Below are 24,272 nucleotides of genomic sequence, written 5' to 3' on the forward strand. Positions count from 1 at the left end.
GATAGGGTGTTAACATCTTTATTGTTTTTTTAGCAGCTGATGTAATAACACACTGATGCTGGCTAGAAATGAAATGAAATAAAACAAAATAAAAGAGATTGTGTTGATTTTTTATGAAGTAGTGTATTTTCTTGAGACATGAGCTTCAGGGGTGGAACCTGGCCACCATCCACGTCTCTGGCTCCTCGCTCACATCCCTGTATTGTGATTCACACCCTACCGGCTGCGTTGCCAGACCTGTCCTCAGCCTCATGCTGTCAGCCAGAGGAGTGAAAGCAGTAACCAAGTCCAGGAACTGCTCCCACTGGCTTCACCTTAGATGCCAGAAAATCCTGGAGTGCTCTCAGAAGCATGTTTTGCCGAGGCTGAATGCCTTCATCTGCACTGAACTGGAAGATGAGGGAAGATCTGTCAGGTTATGCTCTTCTCACCTACCTTCTGAGAATCTAAACGCTCATTACAAGGTTTGAATAAAGACTATCTGAATTTAGCCTATATTTAACTCATGATAATGACAGCTGCTGCGTTCTGTAACTGTGCACTCTGCCTATGGAGTGCTTTCCTTTCTATCTTTAGATGCTTACAGCCTCTCTGTGTACAGCCCAAGCCAAAAGAATGGGGTTTGCTCTGCTGTTTATTGTAGAAACAGTCTCAGGTCATTCATAAGATCCCTCACATATGTATGATAAGAAGATTACTTTTATGGTTTTATGTCACCTTGAAACGCATATTTCATTTCTGTAGCATCTGGAAAGCTTTGCCAGGTAAAAATTGTTTATAAGAATTACCATCTTTTTAATGAGATTTTGAGTGTTTACATTGTTTTCTCAGCTGGGGTGGGAAAACTGATTGATCACTGAACCCAGATATTGAATGCTTGTGACCAGTGCATATAGCGAATCTGGTGACCCTGTATATATCCATTTTCTCAGGAATCACACTTGTATGTATGTGAGAACAGACTAGCAGCCAGGTTCTGCTCCAGATTATTGAAGATGGGACATATAAGAATAATCAGTAGCTGAGCAGGTAGGGCTAGCATGGGGGATGCTTTGGTTTATGTCTCTGACCTGGTTGATGTTTATTTACTTGTACCAAACATGGTTATTCCTGTAGGACAGATGGCATAGACTAGCCAATGTGTGGTGTTTGGGATACCTCCTCCTAATGCAGGCAGCATCACTCTGCCAGTGCCTCCCTTTCCTAAAATGGTACATGAAAAGTTCCTGTTTTTACAAAGCATTATTTTGCAATGCAATACTTCCAGCCCTACCTAGTCACAAATGAATAGTTGTTTTCCTGGTTACCTACATACTGAAATAGCGGCAACATTTTGGATTGCAAGATGAGTAGTGACATGTGTCCCGCTCCTCTGCTGAAATATTCTGTCAATACTGTGGGGGTAGTGAGCATTTGATAAGAGCAGTTCTCTTTCCCCTTTATGGAGTTCAAATTGTTCTTAAAATTCCCACAGAGTGCGTGGGCTGATCACTGCAATAGCTAAATATGGCATTCTTAGGCCTGTAATTTGTGCTGCTAATTAATGTAGGTTTGGTGGGGTGCCACACAGGTCACATCAGAGGCAGCAGAAGTTCACTAGCACAACTCCTCTGGGAGAAACCCTCCTTTCATCTTTCCAGCTGTGCTGGAGGATGCCAGGGGCAAGCTGTCCCTTGCGTGCCATGGGCTCCATGTTCACCATTACACTGTTCGGTGGAGCAAAAGACCTGTTAAGGAAATGTGTTGGGTGAAAAGAGTGCTGTGCCAACAGAGAAACCTTCCTCTCCTTTCCACCTGCCAGTGTATGCATCTGCCTCTTACCTAGCTTCAGAAAGGATCCTAACCACAATGCAAGATCAAGTTGCTTTCAAATCCCATCCACCTGCACAGATGACGACAACCTGCACAGATGACGACAAAGTTCCAAGGATTTCAGGGACTCTTGGTAACCCTGACATCAGCCACGTAACATCCCTAAGGGCGAACGGGATAAACAGAGGCAACCAGAGACAGACAAGACATAAGCAGAGTGTTGAGGCATAAGCACATGGAAATTAGACGTATTATAATGTCCAGGACACATGCAATGTTTCTTCACATTCCCTTCCCTATGACTAGAAGCTCAAATTGCCCTTGAGGACCCACTGGGAAGCAAATAATACAGGTAACTAGTGAATGCCATCTTACAGACTCAGCTATAAGGTCTATGGGGGCATCTCTTTCTGGAAATTCAATTTGCTATATCACTAGATTATTGATACACACTCAGTGACCCCTCAGATAGATTCTCCTAATTTTTATGTCCTCTCTTTAAAGGTTATAGAAGGTTACTTTACAACCACAAACATGCTGAATTTGAGTTCATTAGGAGGCAGTTATAAAGTAAGAAAAGAGTTACCTATTGAACTAAATTTTGTTCACTGCTCAGGATTATATTAAGAACTGTTACTCCACTTTTGGATTCATCTGATTAGGTTAAAACATTTATGGAGCCTAATAATGTAAACACAATGTGATAATAAATTATGTAATTACAAAATTTATAATGATTATTATATGCTGCATTAGCTAATAATATAAAGTACATATCATTATACAATATTAATGATCATTTGTAATATGTCAATTGTTATGTAAATAGCCATATAAAGTGAAACAACTGATATTAATACAAATTCCTAAGACGCATGTAAATGGTAAACTGTATCAGGAATATTTCAAATAGCTGAACTTTCATTATAGCTGAATATTTCATTACAGCTGAATATTTCATTACTAGAAATATTGAAGGAAATTATATATAACTCCATCCACCAAATCACAAAAGAACAGATATAACGGATTTATGAGAATCAAAATAAAAGGAATAAACATACATCTTGGCTAAACACGGAGATCACAGATCTCTAAATTACTATGGAAGTTGACAAAATACGAAGGAGGAAAAGAAATAGTTTAGACGGTTATAAACAATAAGCAACTGCATTAACTCAAGAAAAGGAAGGAGTACTAGGGATCTTATCTACTTCTGGTTTTGCAGGCACAACCTGAGCCATCTTTCAATAACCTTATTTTCATTTCATAAAAACGTGGGCCATTTTCAAGTGCTCTCCAGTCAGACATGCACATGCTTACTCACCCATGATCACTAGTCTCCTTTTTCCGCATTTAGCCTGAGATGCTCCTTATGGCCGGTCTGGGACACTTCACAGTAATTTAATCAAAAGGGAAATTGTTCATACTCCAGTCTAATACTCAATTACTTCCTTTCAAAAACAGTTACAAGTAATTTGCTCTCATCTGTGGGAATGTTCTAGAAATAGATGCCTATTAAACTAACCAGCTTGGATAGCTTCTCATCCACTCAGTCCCTAGAAAGACTTACTTCCAGTTACGCCGCCTCCAAGGGAAGCATCACACAGGTCACTTCTAGAAGTTCTGCTTCAAAGACAGAATCCCTGAAGTGAACCATCAGCAAATGAGCAAAACAGCATTTGTGAGGTCTGAGGCACTGCTTGCGAAAGAATTGTTTACAGTGATACACTCAAAAATAGAGGGTACTGGCAACACGAAGGGAGACTACGTATGAGAAAGTCTATATAGAAATCTAGTGTAGGATGTATCCATGGGAGGCAGGGCAGGTAAATACCACGAAAATGATTCCAGTAGTGGCATTATGCCAGTTTTTGCAGCTGCAGATCTACTCCAACGCATCTGTCCTCTTGCAGTGAAAACATATCACTCAGACATCTCTCTTCCCAAGTTCACATTCACTCCAGTAACCCTGCTTTCCAAGTCTGTCAGGCTTTATTAGTAATACAGTCAGAACATACTCTGCATCCCTGTTCCTCCAGAACTTACACTACCTTCTCTCTGTTTTCAGTGAATGCATATACATGTCCAAAGCAACCTGTGGGGTTTTGAAGGCATTTACAACCAGTCCTTGTAAGGAACCTAGCTTAGGAGATACATTCCCCAGAAATAGCCTAAAGAAGGAAATTCAGAGCCTGATCTATAATCCCTACATCACCATCTAGAGAAGTCTATTTCTCTCCACAGAAGTCCCTCAGGATGTTAAGCATCATCTCAACTAGACATGCAAATATTTCATGGTGCCCAACATGGAAAAAGGACTGCAGGTAATAGCAACAGAAGTAAAAGCAAGTTAGACAACACAAGCAAAAAACCTGACAGCGAACTTACTCTGAAAACTTTTTCCACCCTTGCGATACTCTTCCCAAAAATGGTTCCAAGTTGGTCTCCAATCCCAGCCAGCAAGAAGCCAAACAGTGGAATCCCAAAGATGGCATACAAGATGCAGAAAACCTTTCCTCCAACAGTGCTTGGTGCCATGTTTCCGTACCCTAAGGAGAAAAACAATTGTCAGAGTCTTAGAACTTACACAGGGCTGTTTAGAAAAATTAATGGGTTTAGAAGAACTGCTCTTCCTGCAGGTATACCTTTGTTCCATATGGAATTCCTATTTACAGAGTTTCCATGGCATGATGTTCTTTCCCAGGTGAGCTACCCACTGTAATTCAGTTCTTCTTGTAGCCTCAGTTACCCATGTTTCCTACAGATTCAGGTCCTATCTGAAGCTGTGTTTGATTAATTAATCTAGCTTGACTTATCATGGCACAAAAATCCCTCTGTGCTGGCCCGGTGCCTGCAGGCTGCTGCTCCTCTTGGAGTCATTGCCAATGACATCCTGATGGGAGTGTGATTCACCTGACAAGGCTCATTTTCAGTGGTTAGCTGATAATTTCCTCAGCCCCTCATCACCTCCAAACTGTACCCACACTACACGAATCCGCCCTTGAACTCTTTATTCAGCTCCTTTTTCAATTTGACAATAAAGAGCCTAACATTCGCATTTCATGAGGGGTTTGTGGCAGTAATATTTGCACCTTATTATTTAAGGTGAGGTATCTTTACTGAAACGTTATAGAGATTTGCATTCTGACTATACATAATTATTTGAATATTAAAAATGACCACATAATCACAAATCACTGATGAAATAAAGTGGAAACATAGAGCATCCAGAGAGCTGTAGATCTAAGAAAGTGTCTGCTTCATCTACAGTAATTCCTCCTGGTCCTTAGGAATTAAGGCTGGGCTCCCAGATCCTAATCGTGTTAGTTTTGTGACACTGGGACTGGATACGTCTCTCTGTCATGGGATGGTGAAAAGACTAAACTGACACACAATGAAGCCCCTGCCCCAACCCACAGTCCTCTTCATGGCTGCATCCCTGATCCTAAATTTCTCCTAAAAGTTCAAGAAAATCCAGGCTCCACAGGCCAATGGACTGAGGTTGACCAAGTAGTCTGCTGAGTGCCGGCCGAAGGGGAGCCCTAACAGGGCTCTGGTGAATAAAAGAAAATAATTTTCATGCCCAGACACAATACATAGACTTTATGCACCCTATAAAAATCTCATTCATGGAGAATTTAAAGTAAATATGGGCAAAAATCCAAGCTCTTTTCAATAAGTTATTTAAATAGCAGATGTCAATGAATATGCCTACATAAACTATGCCTACATAGTGGCATTTATTTTAATGAGTAATTTAAAAGCTTGTCATTTGGGTCTATTGAGTAAACAAATATTAAGGGAGGGTTTTCTTACATTTGATTCAGAAATGTTTTCTTTCTCGCCACCCGCTGGTTTTATGCTATTGTTAAAAATACATGGTAATGTAGCCTAGTATATAGAGGAACACAGGGAGGAGCACGCTCTGTACAACTGCTCTTTCACCCTCACTCTGACGAGAAAGAAAAGGCAGAGCCAAAGGGACAGACCCCGCTGTTTGAGACGATCGCCACAGCAAGTCTTTAACTGCCACAGGGTGTTTTTGTTGCATTACCTGCATAGAGATCTTGCAGAATTCAGTCAGATTCTCACACTTTAAGGAAGGGTTATGTGATTGTCAGATTATTCGTCTATACAGTCACTAGCGTGTGTAACACAGTTGTAATATGGAGAAACACACTACCCAAAATTTAAATCAGAAGAACATTCAAAGGCAATGCAAATAAGAAGCAACAATTTGCATGTGATTTCCAATTGAAATGATCTCTTGACCTCTAACCATGACAGCACTGAAATCAAGCTTTAAATTATAAAACCACTGTATAATTATCAGCAGATTAACTTTATCATCAAAGTTATCAGTTTATTATTTTTTTCCTTCAGACCATCTTCTGAAATCACAGCTGCTTGAACAATCTACAAAATCTTCACAGAGGAGAGGATAAAAACCTTAGCATATCTAAGGGCAGCATCAGAGATCAAGAGACTAAATACATTGGACACAATGTATAGTGGGCACAGATGATAAGGGCCTGAATAATGAACTTACTAAAATTAGTGGTTACAGAAAAGTAAATGGAGTAGTTCAGTAACTTCACCTAATACAGAGAAATGTGTCAATATTTCCAGGCCATTAATTCTAGCATGGGAAAAAAATGTGATTTTTTTTTTTTTACACATGTACAATGTACAATTTGTGGAATTCCTTCCAATTATTAGTATGAAAGCAAGGAAGGATTTTAAAAAGGACATGATACTTATGTGAATACATTTCCAGTTACAAGGAGTAGGGTATGAGAAGAATTACTTATATCAAACTTCAGAGCACAAGCCAAAATTAATTAATGTACCGGTATTGGGACCAGTGCTGTTTAACATCTTTGTCGGTGACATGGACAGTGCGACTCAGTGCACCCTCAGCAAGTTTGCCAACGACACCAAGCAAGTGTCCCTCCACACTGGAGGGAAGGGATGCCATCCAGAGGGAACTGGACAGGCTTGAGCGATGGCCCCGTGCAAACCTCATGAAGTTCAACAAGGCCAAGTGCAAGGTCCTGCACCTGGGTCAGGGTGATGCCATGTACAAATACAGGCTGGGTGGAGAATGGATTGAGAGCTGCTCTGAGGAGAGGGAGTGGTGAGGCACTGGAACAGGTTGCCCAGAAAAGTTGTGGATGTCCCTTCCCTGGAAGTGTTCAAGACCAGGTTGGATGGGGCTTTGAGCAACCTGGTCTGGTGGGAGGTGTCCCTGCCCATGGCAGGGGCGTTGGGACTAGACGATCTTTAAGGTCCCTTTCAACCAAAGTAATTCTATGATTCTATAAACAATAAACATACCTATCGTTGTGATGACTGTTCCAGCAAAGAAAAAGGCACTTCCGAGGTCCCAATGACTGCTGTTGTTAGACGAGTTTCCTATGGGACTGACTCCTGCATTATCAGCATCAACAGCATGCTGCAAAAAAAAGGACAACAAATCAGCCTTACGCATGCCTTACCATATCCTATGCATGCCGGTACAGGTTCCAAAGGGAAATTTTTAGGACCATGGGAACAGCTTAGATTTAAACTTTTTAATACCTGCTCAGAGTATAGTAGCATCCTTTGTACTCACCAGCTGAATATATGACTGAACTAAATAGCCATTAAGGGGGAAGAAAGATGCAGTTCATAGACAAATGACATAAGATACAAAGCAACTGAGAACCAGAGGACGGACAACACAAAGCAATACATAAATATTGTTCTTGTAGCAATAACTGCCAAAGGAAAAATTTCCCAATGGGAACAGCTGATGGTAGAAGCAGCAAGAAGGGTGGTAAGTACCAATAATGTTTGTGAAGTCAACTGAAGCTAGTCAGCCAAGGATTTTAATTCCCAGACAATTAATAATTGATTAAGTTATTTATATTTTACGCTAACTAAAGAAAAAATGGGATATGTATATCCCAATTTAAATGAGCAAATAGGATGGCTATGGAAACATCATGAAACAACTTTGTGGTCAGCTAGAACTTGCCAGTTGTGACACTGGACATGATCACGTGTCCACAAACATAGCAGGGTACAGAGACTCCCAGCCTGAATGAATTAAATCCAGAACGGAAGCAGAGGTAGCTATACTGCTTCCAGGCCGCTGTCCTATGTCTCACACAGCACTGAATAAAACCAGGCAGACATATCAGCCTGCTGACTGTTTGCTTGGGAATTTCAAAAAATGCACCATATTGTATCACGGGGACATACGCGTTTGCCTTTCTCTGCAGCTTCACAGTCCAAAGGAAGATAGAGCTAAATGCATCAGCCTCCAAAGCACAGAAATAAATCTCTCATCAGCACGTGGCACATTCAGCTTAATTGCTCTAAGTTCACTTTTGAGATGCCCTTTGGTACATATTCTCTAGTTGCTTGTAGGTCTCATGCAACCTATTGCCCGTCATCGAGAAATTCAGACCCCACTCTGGAATAGCACCGAAAATTATTTTCTTTCAAAGTAAACCTCTCCTTCCCAAATCTTCCCAACTGAGATTAATTAAAAAAAAATTAAAACCAATGCAAAGGAAGCAAGCTTCTCTCTTTCTGCCTCTTACCATTTCCAGCTCTTTGCCTTTCTCCTGTTCTGTTCCAGCTTCACTTCATGTTGCTGTTTTCATGCTACTCACGCTACTGCCAGATCTTCCCCTTCTCACTCGCTTTGATGTTTGCTCCTCCTCCTAAATATTGTCACCTTCAGCCTTTAGCCTTGGTTATTTCAGTGAGCTTATTGCCGGGCTCAGCAAGAGAGTCAAAGTGCTGCCTCTTACATCCTCTCTTTCTTTGACTTTGTTCAACACAGAATTCCCAACTATTAATACAAGTTTGTTTTGACTTTTTGTATTCCATTTCTTTAACCACTTCTCTTTTACCTCTGACTTGTCACTGTGATTTTTTATTTCACCTTTTTCTATATAGTCAATGTGTAAAGCAAGGTTAACCGTTCTATTAACCATTGCCCCACTTCTCACCTGCTGATGTCTATGATTTCTCTCCTGATTTTCTCTATAACCTTATATTTTCATAGAATCATAGAATCATATTTTCTTGTGCTTTTAGCACTGACTTTTAAATACATCAATTTAACACCTCTTACATCCCTAGCTTTAATGATATGCTTTTCTCCTCATTCACCTCTTCCCTCTGATGGCTCATTTACTGCATTTTTTCTTTTCTTCTCCTTCCATTTTGCACTTTTCCTCACTCATTTTTTTGCCTATATTTCCAACTGACTTAATCGTCACAAATATTTCTCTGCCGCATTTTTTTCCTTGGCTAATTTCAGCTGATCTGCTCCCCAGTTGTTACTTATTCATCACATTGACCCCCAAAACCAGAAAGGAGTGGGAGAAGAGGTGCAGGGGCAAGAACAGAGGCCAGGTACGTCTAAAGAGATCAGTCCGGGACAGCCTTTTTTAACGGCAGAGCTGCTACATGCCAGGCTCAGCTGATTGTGAAATTACAGCATGAGCAAGCTCCAGACTGGACTGGTTGCATTTCACGTGGGCAGAAAGCCAGGGCTCCTCAGCACCTGCCCATATCTTAAGAAACAGGGATATAGAGAAAGGAAGTGCTTAAGACCAAACCCTTTGAAAGGGATTCTGTACCAGTTGCTGGCATATTGCAGGTGGTGTGAAAGCAGAGATCGTTTGTTTGTTTACCCAGAAGATCGTAAATCAGCGTAACAGACAGGTTGCCTGTTTAAATAGGCCATGACACACTGTCAGCTACCCCGGCACGTTACTTCTGCCAAGGAATGCTGCTTGCCTTCCCCTTGAGTGTGTGAATGTCAGCAAGCTAATTACAACACTTTAATCACATTTGAGTTTAGACAGTTTAGCAAGTCTATTAGGGCCAAGAACCAAACCCTGAAGTGAAGGAGCGTCCTGTTGCCTTAAGTAGCTTTGAGCTTCTCGGGCTCCCTTCTCATCCAGAACAAATTCATTTTTTCTTTAAAGCTTGACTGACATCATTCTTTTATAAATATCCAACTATCCCAATGCTATCTCCTAATACATAGCATTTTGCATACAGCAATGGAGGACAGAAAGTGAGCAGCAAGAGGAGAGCAGCCCTGCAGTTAGCAGCACTTAAATATGCAATTTTAGGTCATGCATGGGTAAAGGATGCCTTACAACCACCACAAGTCCACCTATGCAGCAGTATCCTGAAGACTGACACAAAACTCAAACAAGGACACTGTCACTGGCAAGACTCTCCTGGTTCACACAGACCGTTAAATTTTACAGCAGTTTCCCATCTGTGAAACTTCCGACAGGCTTTGCAGCATGACCCAAAGAGCTGCATCCTTAGGTTTTATCTTGGAGTAGGGAAAGAACCAATTTGCTAACTGCTCTGTTGGCAAACCTTCCAGATTTAAGACATTTCAAGCTAGCCGTTTCAGGTATTTTTATAGTTGAAGTATAGTCAAAAGTAACAGGTCATCAGTTTGGTTACAGTCCCTCTGTAACCAAAAAGACATGGTCTGGTGAATCTGCATAGAACTGAAGGCAAAACCCACAGCAAAATCCCAGCATATGTAGTGGTACTGGGATGACTGAATCCTGTATTCCCAAAGAGGGTGCAGTCCAGACTCCATCTCAATCTGGAACAGGTTTTATCAGTTCCACCTGTTGATATTCAGAATCAGAATCAGAATCAGAATCGTAGTGGTTGGAAGGGACCTCAGAGATCATCGAGTCCAACCAACAGTAAAAAAAACAAACAAACAAACAAACAAACAAAAAAAAACAACAAAAAACACCACCCACCACCTGAACACACAACAACAACAACCAAACCAAAAACCATCACCCACCCACACAGCACCCCACCACAAACCAGTAATCTTGGACACTAGAGCATGCCCTGAAGAACCATGTCTACACGTTTCTTAAATACCTCCAGGGATGGTGACTCCACCACCTCCCTGGGCAGCCCATTCCAATGCCTGATAACCCTTTCAGTAAAGAAATGTTTCCTAATATCCAACCTGAACTTCCCCTGGCGCAACTTGAAGCCATTACCCCTTGTCCTATCATCTGTGACTTGGGAGAAGAGACTGACCCCCGTCTCTCTACAGCCTCCTTTCAGGTACTTGTACAGAACAATAAGGTCTCCCCTCAGTCTCCTCTTCCCCAGACTGAACAACCCCAGCTCCCTCAGCCTCTCCTCGTAAGACTTGTGGAGGCAGCGGTATTTAAGGGCTATGAGGCATGGGCCCACCCTGGGCTGCCTAGTTGTTAACATATAGGACTCCAAAGAAAGGTCCAGTGAACACTGACTAATCTCACCAGGTGTCAAGAGTTCTGCCCCCCCAACATAAGATCAAAATAGTATCTCTTCTCTATGGATAAAATCAATCATATTCTCCTTATACCAAATAGAAACTACCAGGGTTTCACCGTCTCAGTCTCTACCTCAGCGATGCTGAACAAGTGTTAGGATCCAGCTTCCTGCAGCCCTGCCCTGCCCAGAAACAACCTCCACCGAGCTGGAGCCTGATCTGTGGACTGATACCCCAGCCCAGCCTTAGCCCATCTGTGTCCCCAGGGAGGTGCCTGGGCCAGGGGATGCCCCTGGCTGCCCCCAGCCAGCCATGTTCCCTGGCTGGCAGTGGTGGGGTCCACAGCTGCCAGCTCGCTGTCCCCTGGGGTGCAGGTGGTCCTCACAGGGCCCGGATACTCACATAGCTGATCCTCCTTGGTGAGTGAGTACATACATGCCAGCTAATGTATTAGGTACGTTGATCACTACTTAAGACAATTATATCAAGAAAATTCTAGAGCTTTGCCCATAGGCGACAAGATAGCTGGGAGCTAGTGCAGCTGATGAGGAGACAGGAACCAAACAGACTTTCTGCTTTCTCTGGGAAAAAAAGGCTTTTATCTGTTTCGCTTGTTCATGTTTCTTTAATTTCTCCATTAAGTTCCCAAGCATGAAGAAGACAAATCTTTTCCAAGGACAAGCCTAATACGCATCTTGAGTGCTAAGCTACTCAAAGGATGTACCGTATGTGTAACCAAGGATAAGAATTTGATAAGAAAAGAAAGGAAAATTCTTGTCATCTTTTTTCTAGTTCCATTAATACCTCTCCACAGATCATGTTAATCCAATAATGATTATTTCCCTATACAATTATTTTCCAAGCAGATTCCTATCAAGCATACAAAAAGTTGTTTCAAATGCCTTTCATGCTCTGATGTTTCTCTATTACGATTATTAGGATGCTTCTCATTAGCAAGCAGCTTTTAAAGACTTATTCTCTAATAACTTTTCTCTACAATCCCTACCTCTCTACTTATTCTCACCACGCCTCAACACAGTGATTAAGGGATGCTCATTAAAAATTCCCATTTATTCACTTTTCCACAGCAGCATTTTTGAAGGACCAAGGCCAGCAATTTTTGTTCAGGTATAATCAAAAGTAATAAGCTTTGAAAGCCCATCCCTTAAATATTTCTGCCTATCCCATAAAGGTCCCTAGGTGACAATCAGCCAGGTAGTGATCTACCTATGCTTACAGTGGTCGTGCATGCACTGTGTCTGAGGGCAGACCTACAGCATTCAACAAAGGACATGCAGAGAGATCTAATTCCAAAAGGCTTAGCTCCCTGCAAACTTCTTAGCTAAGTTCTAGAAGTCACATAGCTACAGGACAGCTGCAGACTTCTGCAGCATCCTAGGCTCAGTCTGTCTCCTGTATGACTGGAGTATCTCTGGACTGAAGTTACAAGCTGGAGTGCCTGCACCAACTTAGACAGGACCCAAGAGATCTGAATTCTTTTCTTCATATCTTTCTAGGGGGAATAAGGTAAAATAAAGATCGGAGCAGAAGGGAAGTTGGGACATATAGAGGACAACCACCAGAGGCACAGGCAGAAGGTTCAATAATCAGGTATTTACCATTGTTTTTCTTTACGATTCAAATAGTCTTTTCCTGTCTTCAGCAACAGCCAAGTCTTCCCCATAGTTAACTCAAGATACTTTCTGCTCCATCTGGAGCTTTCTTCTAGCACATGAAAGTCATCCAAGTTCTCTTCATTTTGCAAGGAAACGCCCTAAAAAGACAAGCTGGCTTTATGATGCTAGTGAACCAGTCAAGCAGCTGAAACTGAAACATCTTTACAGGATGTTCCCTTTCTTGCTTACCTTCAGGGCAAAAATAGTTCAGAACACTAATCAAATGTGCCTATCCAAAATATGAACTCTTACTAACATAATTAGCCAGTAAAGCCTGACTACCTTATTCCAGCTCTGCTTCCTTTTCAGCTTACAGGCTAACTCTAATGAGGTGCTGTAGTCATTAGTGGACATTGATAATATGACTTAGTTCCCAGGTGGGTGATTTTTTTTTTTTTTTTTATATTCTATAATCACTCAGACTCCTAAATTAAACCCTGAAGGAAAAGGAAGAAGGAAGCAACCAATAACCTAAGTAACTTCTTACAGTAGCAAGCCACTCTACCTTACATCATTGTGCAGGACTCATTATGAAAGCAGGGCTCATTACAAAAGTTTTTACTCATACACAGTGCATAGGCTACATAGAATATGAATACCCTTATCAGCTCCACAGGAATTACTTTGCCAAAAGACATTGATGGTGTTCCTGCCTGCATCTCCTAATGACAGAGAATATCTGACCTTTCCGAGAGGCGTAACCTCCCCATTATAAACTCTCAGTGTGAGCTACTACAAAGAGGAGTAAGAAGAGCAAGAGTTCTTTTTGACCCCAGCTACTACTAAACCTATGCTATGGCATATAGGAACAATAAAAAAGTTCTGTAATACGTTAGCAGGTGTAACTATCAATGCTATTTTTCTTTTCAACTGTATGTCCAGCCACTTGAGTTCCACTGCCTTCCGCTCTTTGGTCAAATGGGTACAATGCAGCTAAATGTGCTTGAAGCACCTGACGTTTCATTGCCTTTTAGCATATTCTAGATTTCACTTCTCTCTAACTTTGAAAACAAAAGTGTCGAGATAGAGCACACAATTTTGTCATTTTCTTATTCTGGCATTCACCATTGTGCCAAGTTGTAGATCACATCAGGCATTAAATAATGAACTTGCTTCACTGCAATGCCTTCAGAAGCAGAAGCGGGCTTTAACAATCTACAGTTAAGAACTTCCACTTCAGGTGACTTTGGACAACATAGCCTGCACTGTGAAATACTTGCTATCTTAAGAAAAAATTATCTATCATTGTATTAGTATTAGACAGACCTGAACCAAAACCCAAGAGATAAATACAAATTCAAGATACTTTGAATCTTCCTAGTCATTTGCACTGCTTCCATCACTATATTACTTCTGAAGTCTATGAACGAACTTCACAGTCTGGACTCAGCAATTCACATTTGTACTACCAGTGCTAAGATTTGCAATGGGTTATTGGAGATCAAGTTGGAAAGGACGCCTCGTCCACAATAAATTTTAACAGCTTCCTCATACTGAATTTCACTGAATTTCACTGAATTTTTTTAGAGTTGGAAGGGACCATAGAGATCATCTAGTCCAACTCCCCTGCTGAAGCAGGTGCCGTATATCTTCTTTATAGGTTTTCCAAAGGGGAAAAGGGATAATTCTTTCCATCATTAGCCTTGTAAAGACCATGACACTCCTTTCCTCTTCTCCTTAAAAGATTGTTCCAGAGCCACCCCTACAGTAAAAGGATACAAGCCAGTTCTAAGGTCTCTCTTTCTGTATTTTTTCCATATTCTCCAAAGCAGTGAAATTAATCAACACAGTCATTCTGGAGAATATGATCTGTGTTCATCTATAGGCTTTCAGGTAGTCAAAAAACATTAATTATAAATAGCTCCCTTAGCGGTAGCCAGGTGCTGACTGCACACAGCACAGCAGCCAGGGCCCATGGAGGCTGCCACATCAGTCTGAAATCACTGTTGGAAAGGCAGATGCAGCATTTGGTGCAATGCAGAAATGCATTGTGCCATCCAGGGAGATGTCACTTTTGAGATCATTGACACGAAGGCATGAAAGCACAACATTAACCCCCTGACATTATCTTCAAGCACTGGTTCACTGTTTTTCCGTGCAAGTCAGTTACAATCAGAGTTTTCTGTACCAGCGTACCCAACTACATCCCTGGAGCCACTTTAACCCCCATAAATACAGAAGAATCCACAGAAACTTGTTATTTATTGACAAATCTGCTTCAATATTTCACATCACTTGGCCTTAAGACATTCTGAGCTGCTAAACCCATTTAATTTACCTTTGCAAAATGATTTCCAGTTACGCAGTGCAATGCCTGAGGACATACTGGAATCTCAGGAGAATATCTGCCTTCTAATGACACAGTATGCCTGTTTTTTATTCTAGTGTCACCATTTTTGTGGTGCAAGAAGGAAAAATGTTGTGTAAAATAAAGAATTAAAACTAGTACATAGTTTAGGCTATATCTAGCTTAGGCTAGATATAGGAGCTGTTTAGAAACCTTTGTACTGCAGTTGGTATGCAGGAGTCTACCATCTTGTTGAGGTGCTTTGCTTGTTGCACCTATTATGTGTTCTGCTTTCTGCTAGAAAAGAAAGCACTTTGCATATCTTTTAACAGTGACATTCCCATCAAAGGAATATATACTTCTTGCTTTTAGTATTTTTCAAAAATCCTTTACAACTTTTAAAAGAAATACTAAGCTTATAAATTTGATTTACTTATAGAAATGGTTTTATAACACAGTTGGGTGGATGGACACAAGAATCCAGGGGATAGCTCTGTCTTCTTTCAAACAGCCTGAAATCACAACGGAGCTCTGGTGTGACACCCCAGAGGGAAACACATTGTGCTCTTGGAAGGCCCAGACACAAATTCAAATCTGAAATATAAGGTTGAAGTTCAACTTTGGAATAAATTCCTTAGATATCTCACATTTCCTATCTAATCTCTATTTTCTTCAGGTTAACTGATAGGTTTCTACATGGTATCCCAGAAGATATTCTACTGAAGTCTTGTAAGATCCATAATACTTTGCTTGTCTAGACTTTTAATCAATGAAAAATAACTCTATCCTTGATAGACCTTTCTTGCATGTCATTCGATTTTCCACTTATCCCTACATACTTGATAATTCCTTCAAAAGTTTTTTCTAAAGCTTTGCATACTAGACCAGACTAATATTTCTGTAGTTCTTAAATGCCAATTATTTTCTATTTTTAATTGTATACTTCATCATCATTTATTTATCTAAAATTCATCATTTCCTGTCAACTTGTAAATTAATATAGCAGTAAGTTCAGAATTCCTGGCTGAACATTTATTTCAAAATTCCCACCTGTAATTTTCTGTTCACTGTCATGGTTGCTGTGTTTAATTTTGGAGGAAGAATTAAGACCTTAACATCATTTGAAAATTTACAGAGATTATGGGCAAATCTCACAAAAATTTCTTCCAGATACCAAGTTCTGCTTTTCTTTGCACACATTTTTCATTATTCTAATTCTAAGGAATACATTTAACCTCTATTTACAATATACTATTCCAGGACTTTAAAATGACTGGGAAAGAGCCTGCTCCTCACACTGCCCATTGTGATGGTTCTGTGACAAATTTTGTCCCCCAGCGACTAGGTTGATCAATGAACCACCAGGCTGTTTATTCTGACTTCCAAGAAGTAGTCTTCTTCACATGGCCTACCTGAATCAGCGTGTCCAGCTCTAGCTGGGTTACACAAACGTGCTCCCGAAGAAAGTCAGCCTTCTCTAGCGCAATTGTGTTCTTCTTCTTGCTTTCGAAGGGCTGCTCCAGGGCACGGAAGACGAGTCCTCCCGTCACCAGGTAAACTACCACCACGACAAAGATGGCCACCACTGTTTTCCACTTCATGACTGTCTGTAGGCCTTGAGAAGGGGCTTCCATGGTAGCAACGACAGTGGCTCGGGAGGAAACAGAGAGTCGTGGAGCTGGGTAGTGCCCGTTAGTTTTGGGCTCGGGTTCACAGGCTGGCACTGGTGAGGGAACAGCCACTGAAACACAAAGTAAAAAAATCTTATTCAAAACCAAATTCTGAAGGGTACAACCTTGATCTTCATATATAACTTTCCTAAATACTATTTTCAAGACTCGCATAAACCACGTTGTTCACATAGAAGTGATTCTTCTCATCTGGAAGGCTCCATGTGTGTTTTTTCCATACACAAGCCACCTCAAGAGTTTACCTCAACCATTACCTCTGGAACTGGACAGGTCAGTTGGATATGCAAGAAATTCAGAAGGATGCAGAAAATCATTTATCCGATAAGAACATGAAAACTTTGACTAGTTAGGATATAAATTACACCATCAAGGTGGTGTTTGATGAGGGACCCTGGCAGTGATTTATTTCCTTAAATTGTAATACTAATAGTATTATTAGTGCTAGGAAATTGAACTGTTAATCATCAGTGACCACTACCTGGCCTGGTATTGGCAGAGACAGAAAATGCTTTGCAAACCACAACGCTGTTCGACTTTCCAACAGAAGCAGGCCCATAGTCTCTCCACATGGGAATCACGGGACTCTAATTCACATGGATTCACAAAACCTTCACTTCTGAAAATGTTCTTAAAGCCTGGAAGCTTCACAAATTTTAGCATAAATCATTCTTCAGCCAAAGCAGACTAGATATCTGAGGTCAAAGTCACTCATGCCAAGCACAACGATGGACCTCCCAGCTTGAGACTGAAACACTGTGTAGCCCACGTGAGCTTAGCAGTACATCAGAGCTAATAAGCCCTGACTCCCAGCCAGACTTATTAGCCTGACCACTGTGTCAAGCTACCGAGGCATCCAAATCAAAGCTGGCTCCGGTGTCTCAGCACCAGACTTCCCCACTCTCTCTTGCCAGTGTTAGCAATGGCAGGATGAGGCCAGGTTCCTCAGCATCCGTTGGTATAATGGTACCACATGCAGGCTTTAAAGAGGTTGGATTTATTTTAAACCAAATCCCTGCTGTAATCTTACCATGGTACAGCTGTCACTGGCCTGTAATTTCTTTGAAACCAGACTGATTTATTCATATAACACCTAAATCAGACTACAGTTAAAATAGAGTCACTTTGGCTGCATTCTCTGAACTTCTTACTCTTGAAGTGTCTTTGCTATTTTGCTCAGAAATTAAAGCAGAAGGATTGACAACATCTGATCAGAGTGGCATCGTAAATTGATTCTATACATTTTGAACATAAAATGTGATCACACCTTGAGTTTGAAGTGGGCTACAACTCTGTCCCAATAGAAACCATTTTATTATACTGAATAATTTAAGAACTCAGCAGCTGTTTACTACAGTCACATATTCCTAGAAGTGATACATCTCTGAAGTATTGCATTGAGGATAGTTTCCAATTTATCGCTAACTAATAAACTACAGAAACCTATAGTTGCCTTACAGTTAATATTTCTTTTCATATGTGACTTGGAGGCTTCAGATACTAAATAGATAGAAGAATCCAGGATCAGAGGAAAAGCCTCTGTGGTTGATCCCCTTTGCGTGTATCTCAGTTTTGCAATACCCTGTGGCTCAGTTTGACCATCAAAAAGTCATTATGGTTCCCAACACTTATCAGCCAGGATGGAGTGACATCAAACTTAAAAGGACACTTTCTCTTACTTCCACATATATTTCATGTAAATTCTAAGAACTTGAAGTCGCAACAGGGAGAAGAGTGGCAGTATTAGAAAGAAGTCACTTTTTTTTTTGTAAAAGAGATCAATTACTTCATTCTCTGAAAGGAAAGGATTATTGTAATAGATACAGTGAGTTTCAGCAGGAAATATCACAAAAGTATTCAGAAGAAATGTAAAATAGAGAGGTTGTATAAAGCAGCTAGAACCTCCCTTCCTCTATAGGCAAATATCTTAAATCTGACTCACAATGTCTCCTTACTAAACTAATTAAATTTGAGTATTCCCAGAAGTGGCTCAGCTGATGTAAATCAGTGCAACATAACTTCCATGGATTCCATGGAATTCAATCAATTTACATTAGTTAGACCCCATAACTACTGTGTATCTTGTGAATCAACACAAAATCTGCAAGCCTGAGGGCTGATTTTGCACACTTGGGATTACTCAGCAAAAGAGTCCCAGGATCCGAGGCTCACATGGTAAGAAGAGAGCAGAATTCATGTGACAGAAACAGCATGCTACCGCTTTTTGAAACAACTATCCACCTTACCATGACTGGCACAGTCCAGCATAGGCTGGATGAGCCTTTCAATGAAGAAAGATGCCTGACACTGACATCCCACAAATAATAAGTCAAGAGGAAGGAATTCAAGAGCTGGTAGAGTTAAAATAGCTTTTGTGAGTTTTCTTTTCCTCTCTTCTAGTATAAATGTTGTTTCTTACTCAAATCGTATTTCTGGCAAAGTGTTAGTAACAGCTTTACAGTAAAATCATGGCCTGTTTGATTCTGTCTTCAAAGGAAAATGTGTTGTACTTATTTAAGAAGAAGATGGGAAGTTCAGGGTAGGGAACGTAAAATGTTCTTATAAATATTGTGTCACTTAAACAGCTCATTGGATTACTGTGCTCGGCTTGCTTATCTCTAAAATAAAGATAACTCTTTTCCAAGAACTGTGTTAAAGTCTTTCATTTTCTGCTATTAGTAATAGTTACCCTAAGTGTATGTAAAAATGTTGATCCTAACGTATTTTGTATGCTATAAATTAATACACGGGAAGACTCTACTAAAGCAGCTATTTGAGCAACAGAGACAGTCTTCTTACAGAGGCGATACAGAAGGCACAGCTGCAGTCAATGCCCCAGCGATGTGTCAGGGTAGATTTTAAGCAGCAGTTGGTGGCTGCCGTCTAGCAGCTACCGCACTCTTTACAACACGAGAGTGGGGTTTCGGACTTGAGCACATGGCAAGAAGTCAGAAGGCCCGATATCTAATTGGAACTCTGCCTCCATCAAACTGTGCTCTCAGAAAAGTGCTACCATTCGCCTTTAAAACATGGTTTCACCAACTAGAAAAACATAAAATAGTGCTTACTTTTCTAACACAAGTGTCCTATAAGAATCCGTGCCTGTACAATTAACACACATATAAACATAAAAGCTATATAAACTTCCAGAATTTTAACAAGTAGTTTTACTAAAATCAGAGGATGAACTACAGTGGCAATTTAACAATGTGCAGAGATACAGAAAGTGTTTAAGAAAATGAAGGACTACATGAATTCTTGGATTTGTAGAGCTAGTTTAGATTATAGTTCAGGACAAGCAGTGAGCAAAAGAGAAGAAGATATGTTTACAATAAATTCAGAACAATCCCTGCTTTATTTATCCATATTTTTTCAAAACAAGTTGCTGTCAGAACAGGCAGCACCAGAATAGAGTCTCATCCATGTGCTTTTGTTAAATTATGACTTCATCTGCAAAAGCAGTGATGAATCTCCATTCACATGCATGCACTAAATTAGTAGACAGGTAACCTCAAAGGAACAAGTACCCTCAAACGAACACACCAGTGTTTCAACACAGGCCCTATCCCAGTAAGAGGATGCCAGTGGGGAAAGAATCCTGTATGTTTGGATAAGCTTCAAAATAAAGCAACTGAATATACTGACGTTACAAGTCAAATTAAAATGTTAGGATCTGTAAAGTTGTTCACCCCAAGACTACCGCGCTACCTGCATTTGATGTACTGTCAGGCCTTCCACTGAGAGGCGAGGAGCTTAAATACCTGAGATTTCTGCTAATAGTGATGAGAACTAGGGAATCAAAACTCTTATTCACTGACTGTCAAGAAGAGTGCGGCAAAGCTTAACCCAACGTAGGCAGTTGGCAGTTGGACTAGATGACCGTTGTAGGTTCCAACTGAAATAGTCTATTCTTAAGCAAAACGCTGTAATGTAAAACACTGGAGCCATTGAAACGATGCACCATAAGACATCGCTTCAGGTTAAGAATTGCCCTTTATGACTGCAGGTGTGCTTTGCTTTAGGAGACTGATGTTTCTAAGAACAGGTTAGACTAATTTCTGCTAGAACTGCTTAGGTATAGTTGGCCCTGCTTTACAGCAGCAGGGTGAGCCAGATAACCTGTTATGACTCTGTGAAAAAAGTTCTACTTTAAAGGGAAAATCTCCAGACAGACAGACTCAGAGTACATCCGCCTCAGAAGGACAGCTTCAAATAAGCCAAAATGCTGACAGGATGGTCAACTGGCTTCTGACTATGAAAACATTAAGCATGGCTTTGCCACACTGACCTATGTCCTGGCAATTATCTTACTCAATATGTCAAGAAGATAGGAGACACCCAAGAAATCTGGTTTTAGAGGAGAGTTTCTCAACTGGTTTAAACCAAATACATTCTTTTCTTTTACCCTCCTCTATGATACTGCTGTGACAATTTTTATCTGTGAAAAAATGTAAGTCAGGTTTAATGGACTGTCTTATTTAGTACTTTATTTGCTTCCATGTCTCTGTGTTACATGAGCACACAGGAATGCATGTACATTTTAATGAGAGTATAATAGGGTATTCTTGACACATCTGATGCAAGTGTTGCTTTCACAGGATTCAGCATAGAATTAGATTGAGGCCATACATACTTATGCATTCATAAACCCAGCAGCTGGATTTAAATTTAATACCTGAGTTGATCAAAAATAAAACTGGACATTTCCTCTCCCATATTGGTGGGCGCATCCAAATAAGACAACAAAGTACTTTCAGCTCAAGCAAAAACATTCTTTGATGTGCATCCAAAGGTAAGTGTCAGTGTGTTTCTCAAAAACCCTCATAATATGACGGGAGATTTTTTAAAGAAAGTAAATTATGCTTTCTTCAAACATTCACATAGTCAAGCACTCAAAATTTCCCATGGAGTCTTCCTTATCTTTGTCTTAAAATTAGAAGTTTAGTTCGAATTGTAAAGTAAACTTATCACGCAGTCCAGCTTCACTGCAAAAATTCATGAGCAAATCACACTCCCTACAGCTTTCACAAGATCCTACACTGGGTTATCAGCCCTTGTCCAGCCTTCCTGTAGTACTAGCTAATAAGCCAGCATTTCCTCTTGAAGTAATTTAGAAATACGATATTTTGTCAAATGTGTGAAGTTGCAGGACAGAGATCAAGGCTTGGAAAGGTGTTAGCGAAGTCCACTACAGCTTCCCTGAATAAGCCACTAAAAGTAGGTGGATCTAGCTTCTCTTTTGGATCACAAAGGACTGGGGGATGGAGGGACTCCACTGGCCATAATTGTTTTAACATTGTAGCACGAGCATCATTTATTTCTTTTTCACAGAATGCAGAGTATTCTTGTTGTTTGGGTTGCCCACCCCATCCCTCTTCTGAAATGGCCACACACTGAAGTTAACATCAAAAGACTTCCTGATTGAACAGTGTGCAAAGGCAGGAAAATGAGCAGCCCACCAGTGGATAACGTATGATCTTGCACTCCAAGGCTCTGGCTCATCTCCAAAGAGAAGTTCCTGAGGGATGGGGGTATCTAGCATTTGCTTCCAATCTCACAACCTTCCCACAGACTCCCCAAAGTGATTTCAGCTACTGGCTGCCTGGGTTAAGATAGGACGGCGGTGCCTGGAAGTCAGAGCAAGGATAAGAGGTACATTAGAGGAAGAGCTGAGGCAATTGATGTATTAAGCTCTCAGCCATATGAACTTCTCACAAATATGTCACAAAGAGAAAATACATGCGGGTTTATGGAGGAAAGGAATTTTTATGTCCAACAGGAAGCGGGTGGTTGCTATATGCATGATGGAAGTAATGAAACGTGGAAGTTTCTGTCCATGTGTAACCAAAATATCATTAAGCCATTAAAATTTTGCATTATGAGGACATGGCTAATTATTTCCACCACCTGCTTTGCTTGCTATTCTAGCCCCCTCCCCACCCTCATTCCTCATCTCTGTCTGTTGTATTTTTTAACAGGTTTTGTAAAGTAGAGAGCATCCATTTAACCAACATAATGAACGTTGGATTTTTACACACTGGGCATTCAAAAATCTGGCGCTGGTTTAGAAAGTCTGGCTTTTAGAGCAAAAATCCCAGTAGACAATGCTTGTGTCTGCCTTTGTGTTTGTGCAGCATCTTTGCATGATATGGGCTAATTAACAGGTGACATTTCAGCTGTGATCAAGAAATGGGAGACAAAATCCTGCCTGCAGGCTACGATTACATATGGGGCAGAAAACTAGTATCCCTGTGGCTGTTGTTCTGGATTGAGGCATAATAATAAGCACTGCTGCCTGGGGACCTCGGGATCCTTACAGCCGTGGATTAAGAAAACTGCTCTCAGTGCTGACACGTCTTACACCGGTTTGGCCCTGGTCCCCCTACATATCCCCAAGGTGTTCAACCACAAAAGGGGAATTTCACCCTACTGTTTGTACAGCATTTTGCTGCAAACTGCCATTGAAGTGAGAAGCATTTCTATTACATTTACCGTTGGTGAAAGCAAAGCTTGACATATTGTTTGTTTGGAAAATGCACAGAGTGCCTCCGAGCACATAGCTTTTCACTGCAGCAGTACCCCACTGGTTAAATCTAACATTGTTTTCCCTGAAGTGGGTTCTCTAATGCAGTATTAGTGCTGCTGACTTCAGCAACATCTCAGCAGTCTGCTGCAAATGCAGTCATCAGCGGCAAGGCATTCAACAAAGTACGGAAAGAGAGAGACAGGTAAAGGCAGAAAGGGCAACATATACTAAACCAAATAGATTGAATGTGCTGTTAGAAAGAAAGCAGCACTGTTTGCTCCCAATTGCTCCTTTCCCAGAGTGGGGCGGGGAGAAGGGAGGAATATGTTAGGTTACAAAACTGCGTAAGGAATAAAGTCACTGTTTGCTTCCTATTATAGGATAATGCTAGTGAAATAAGAGTAAAAGTTCATGTATTGAGTTCTCTCTGTTGGTGGGGAGAGAAATATCAGTAATATGTACCAGAGGGAATTATGTCTAGCCATTGCTTTGCCAGCCCTGACAGCAGCTTTGGGGAAAATGTCATATAAAAAGGCTTCTGCAATTTTTCTGTCATTTGTCATATATTCCCAGCTACTGCTCACCATTATGAATCTCGGTAAGTTTCCAAAAAAATCTACATAATTCTGCTTCATCAGTTATAATTGAAACATACTAATTAATAGCTCTTGGAATACCCCAACTGCTTAATTGATTTGGAATGCAGTTGTTACGAGAAAACAAAAAACACCACTGTTTTATAATGTGGCTTTCATTCTTCTTCTTCATAAGAAAACTATAGTTTAGGCAAAAATAAAAAACCTGAAACAGCCTAAATTGGAACATGGTAGAAATTAAGAAATCAGTGTGGTTTGAGTTAAGGTCTCTCTTTCTCTAGAAAGAGCTTCCCAAATATGAGAGTCTTCTTCACAGAGTGGTGGTGCTGGTGCACTGGGGATTGGAAGAACTAAGGGGAACTTAA

The 24,272-nt window shown here is 40.7% G+C and overlaps 1 protein-coding gene across 1 annotated transcript in view; it reads right to left on the reverse strand.

The window, feature by feature from the left end:
• KCNK10 (potassium two pore domain channel subfamily K member 10) overlaps positions 1-24,272 on the reverse strand; it is a 64,182-nt gene that overhangs the window by 21,304 nt on the left and 18,606 nt on the right. Inside the window, exons 2-4 of the mRNA XM_074149291.1 lie at positions 16,510-16,838; positions 7,153-7,270; positions 4,204-4,364 (exon numbers count right to left, since the gene is read on the reverse strand). Coding sequence (XP_074005392.1) covers positions 4,204-4,364; positions 7,153-7,270; positions 16,510-16,838 — 608 coding nt within the window. The remainder of the gene's footprint in view (positions 1-4,203; positions 4,365-7,152; positions 7,271-16,509; positions 16,839-24,272) is intronic.

Source organism: Numenius arquata, chromosome 6 (assembly GCF_964106895.1).
Source record: "Numenius arquata chromosome 6, bNumArq3.hap1.1, whole genome shotgun sequence".
NCBI lineage: Eukaryota > Metazoa > Chordata > Aves > Charadriiformes > Scolopacidae > Numenius > Numenius arquata.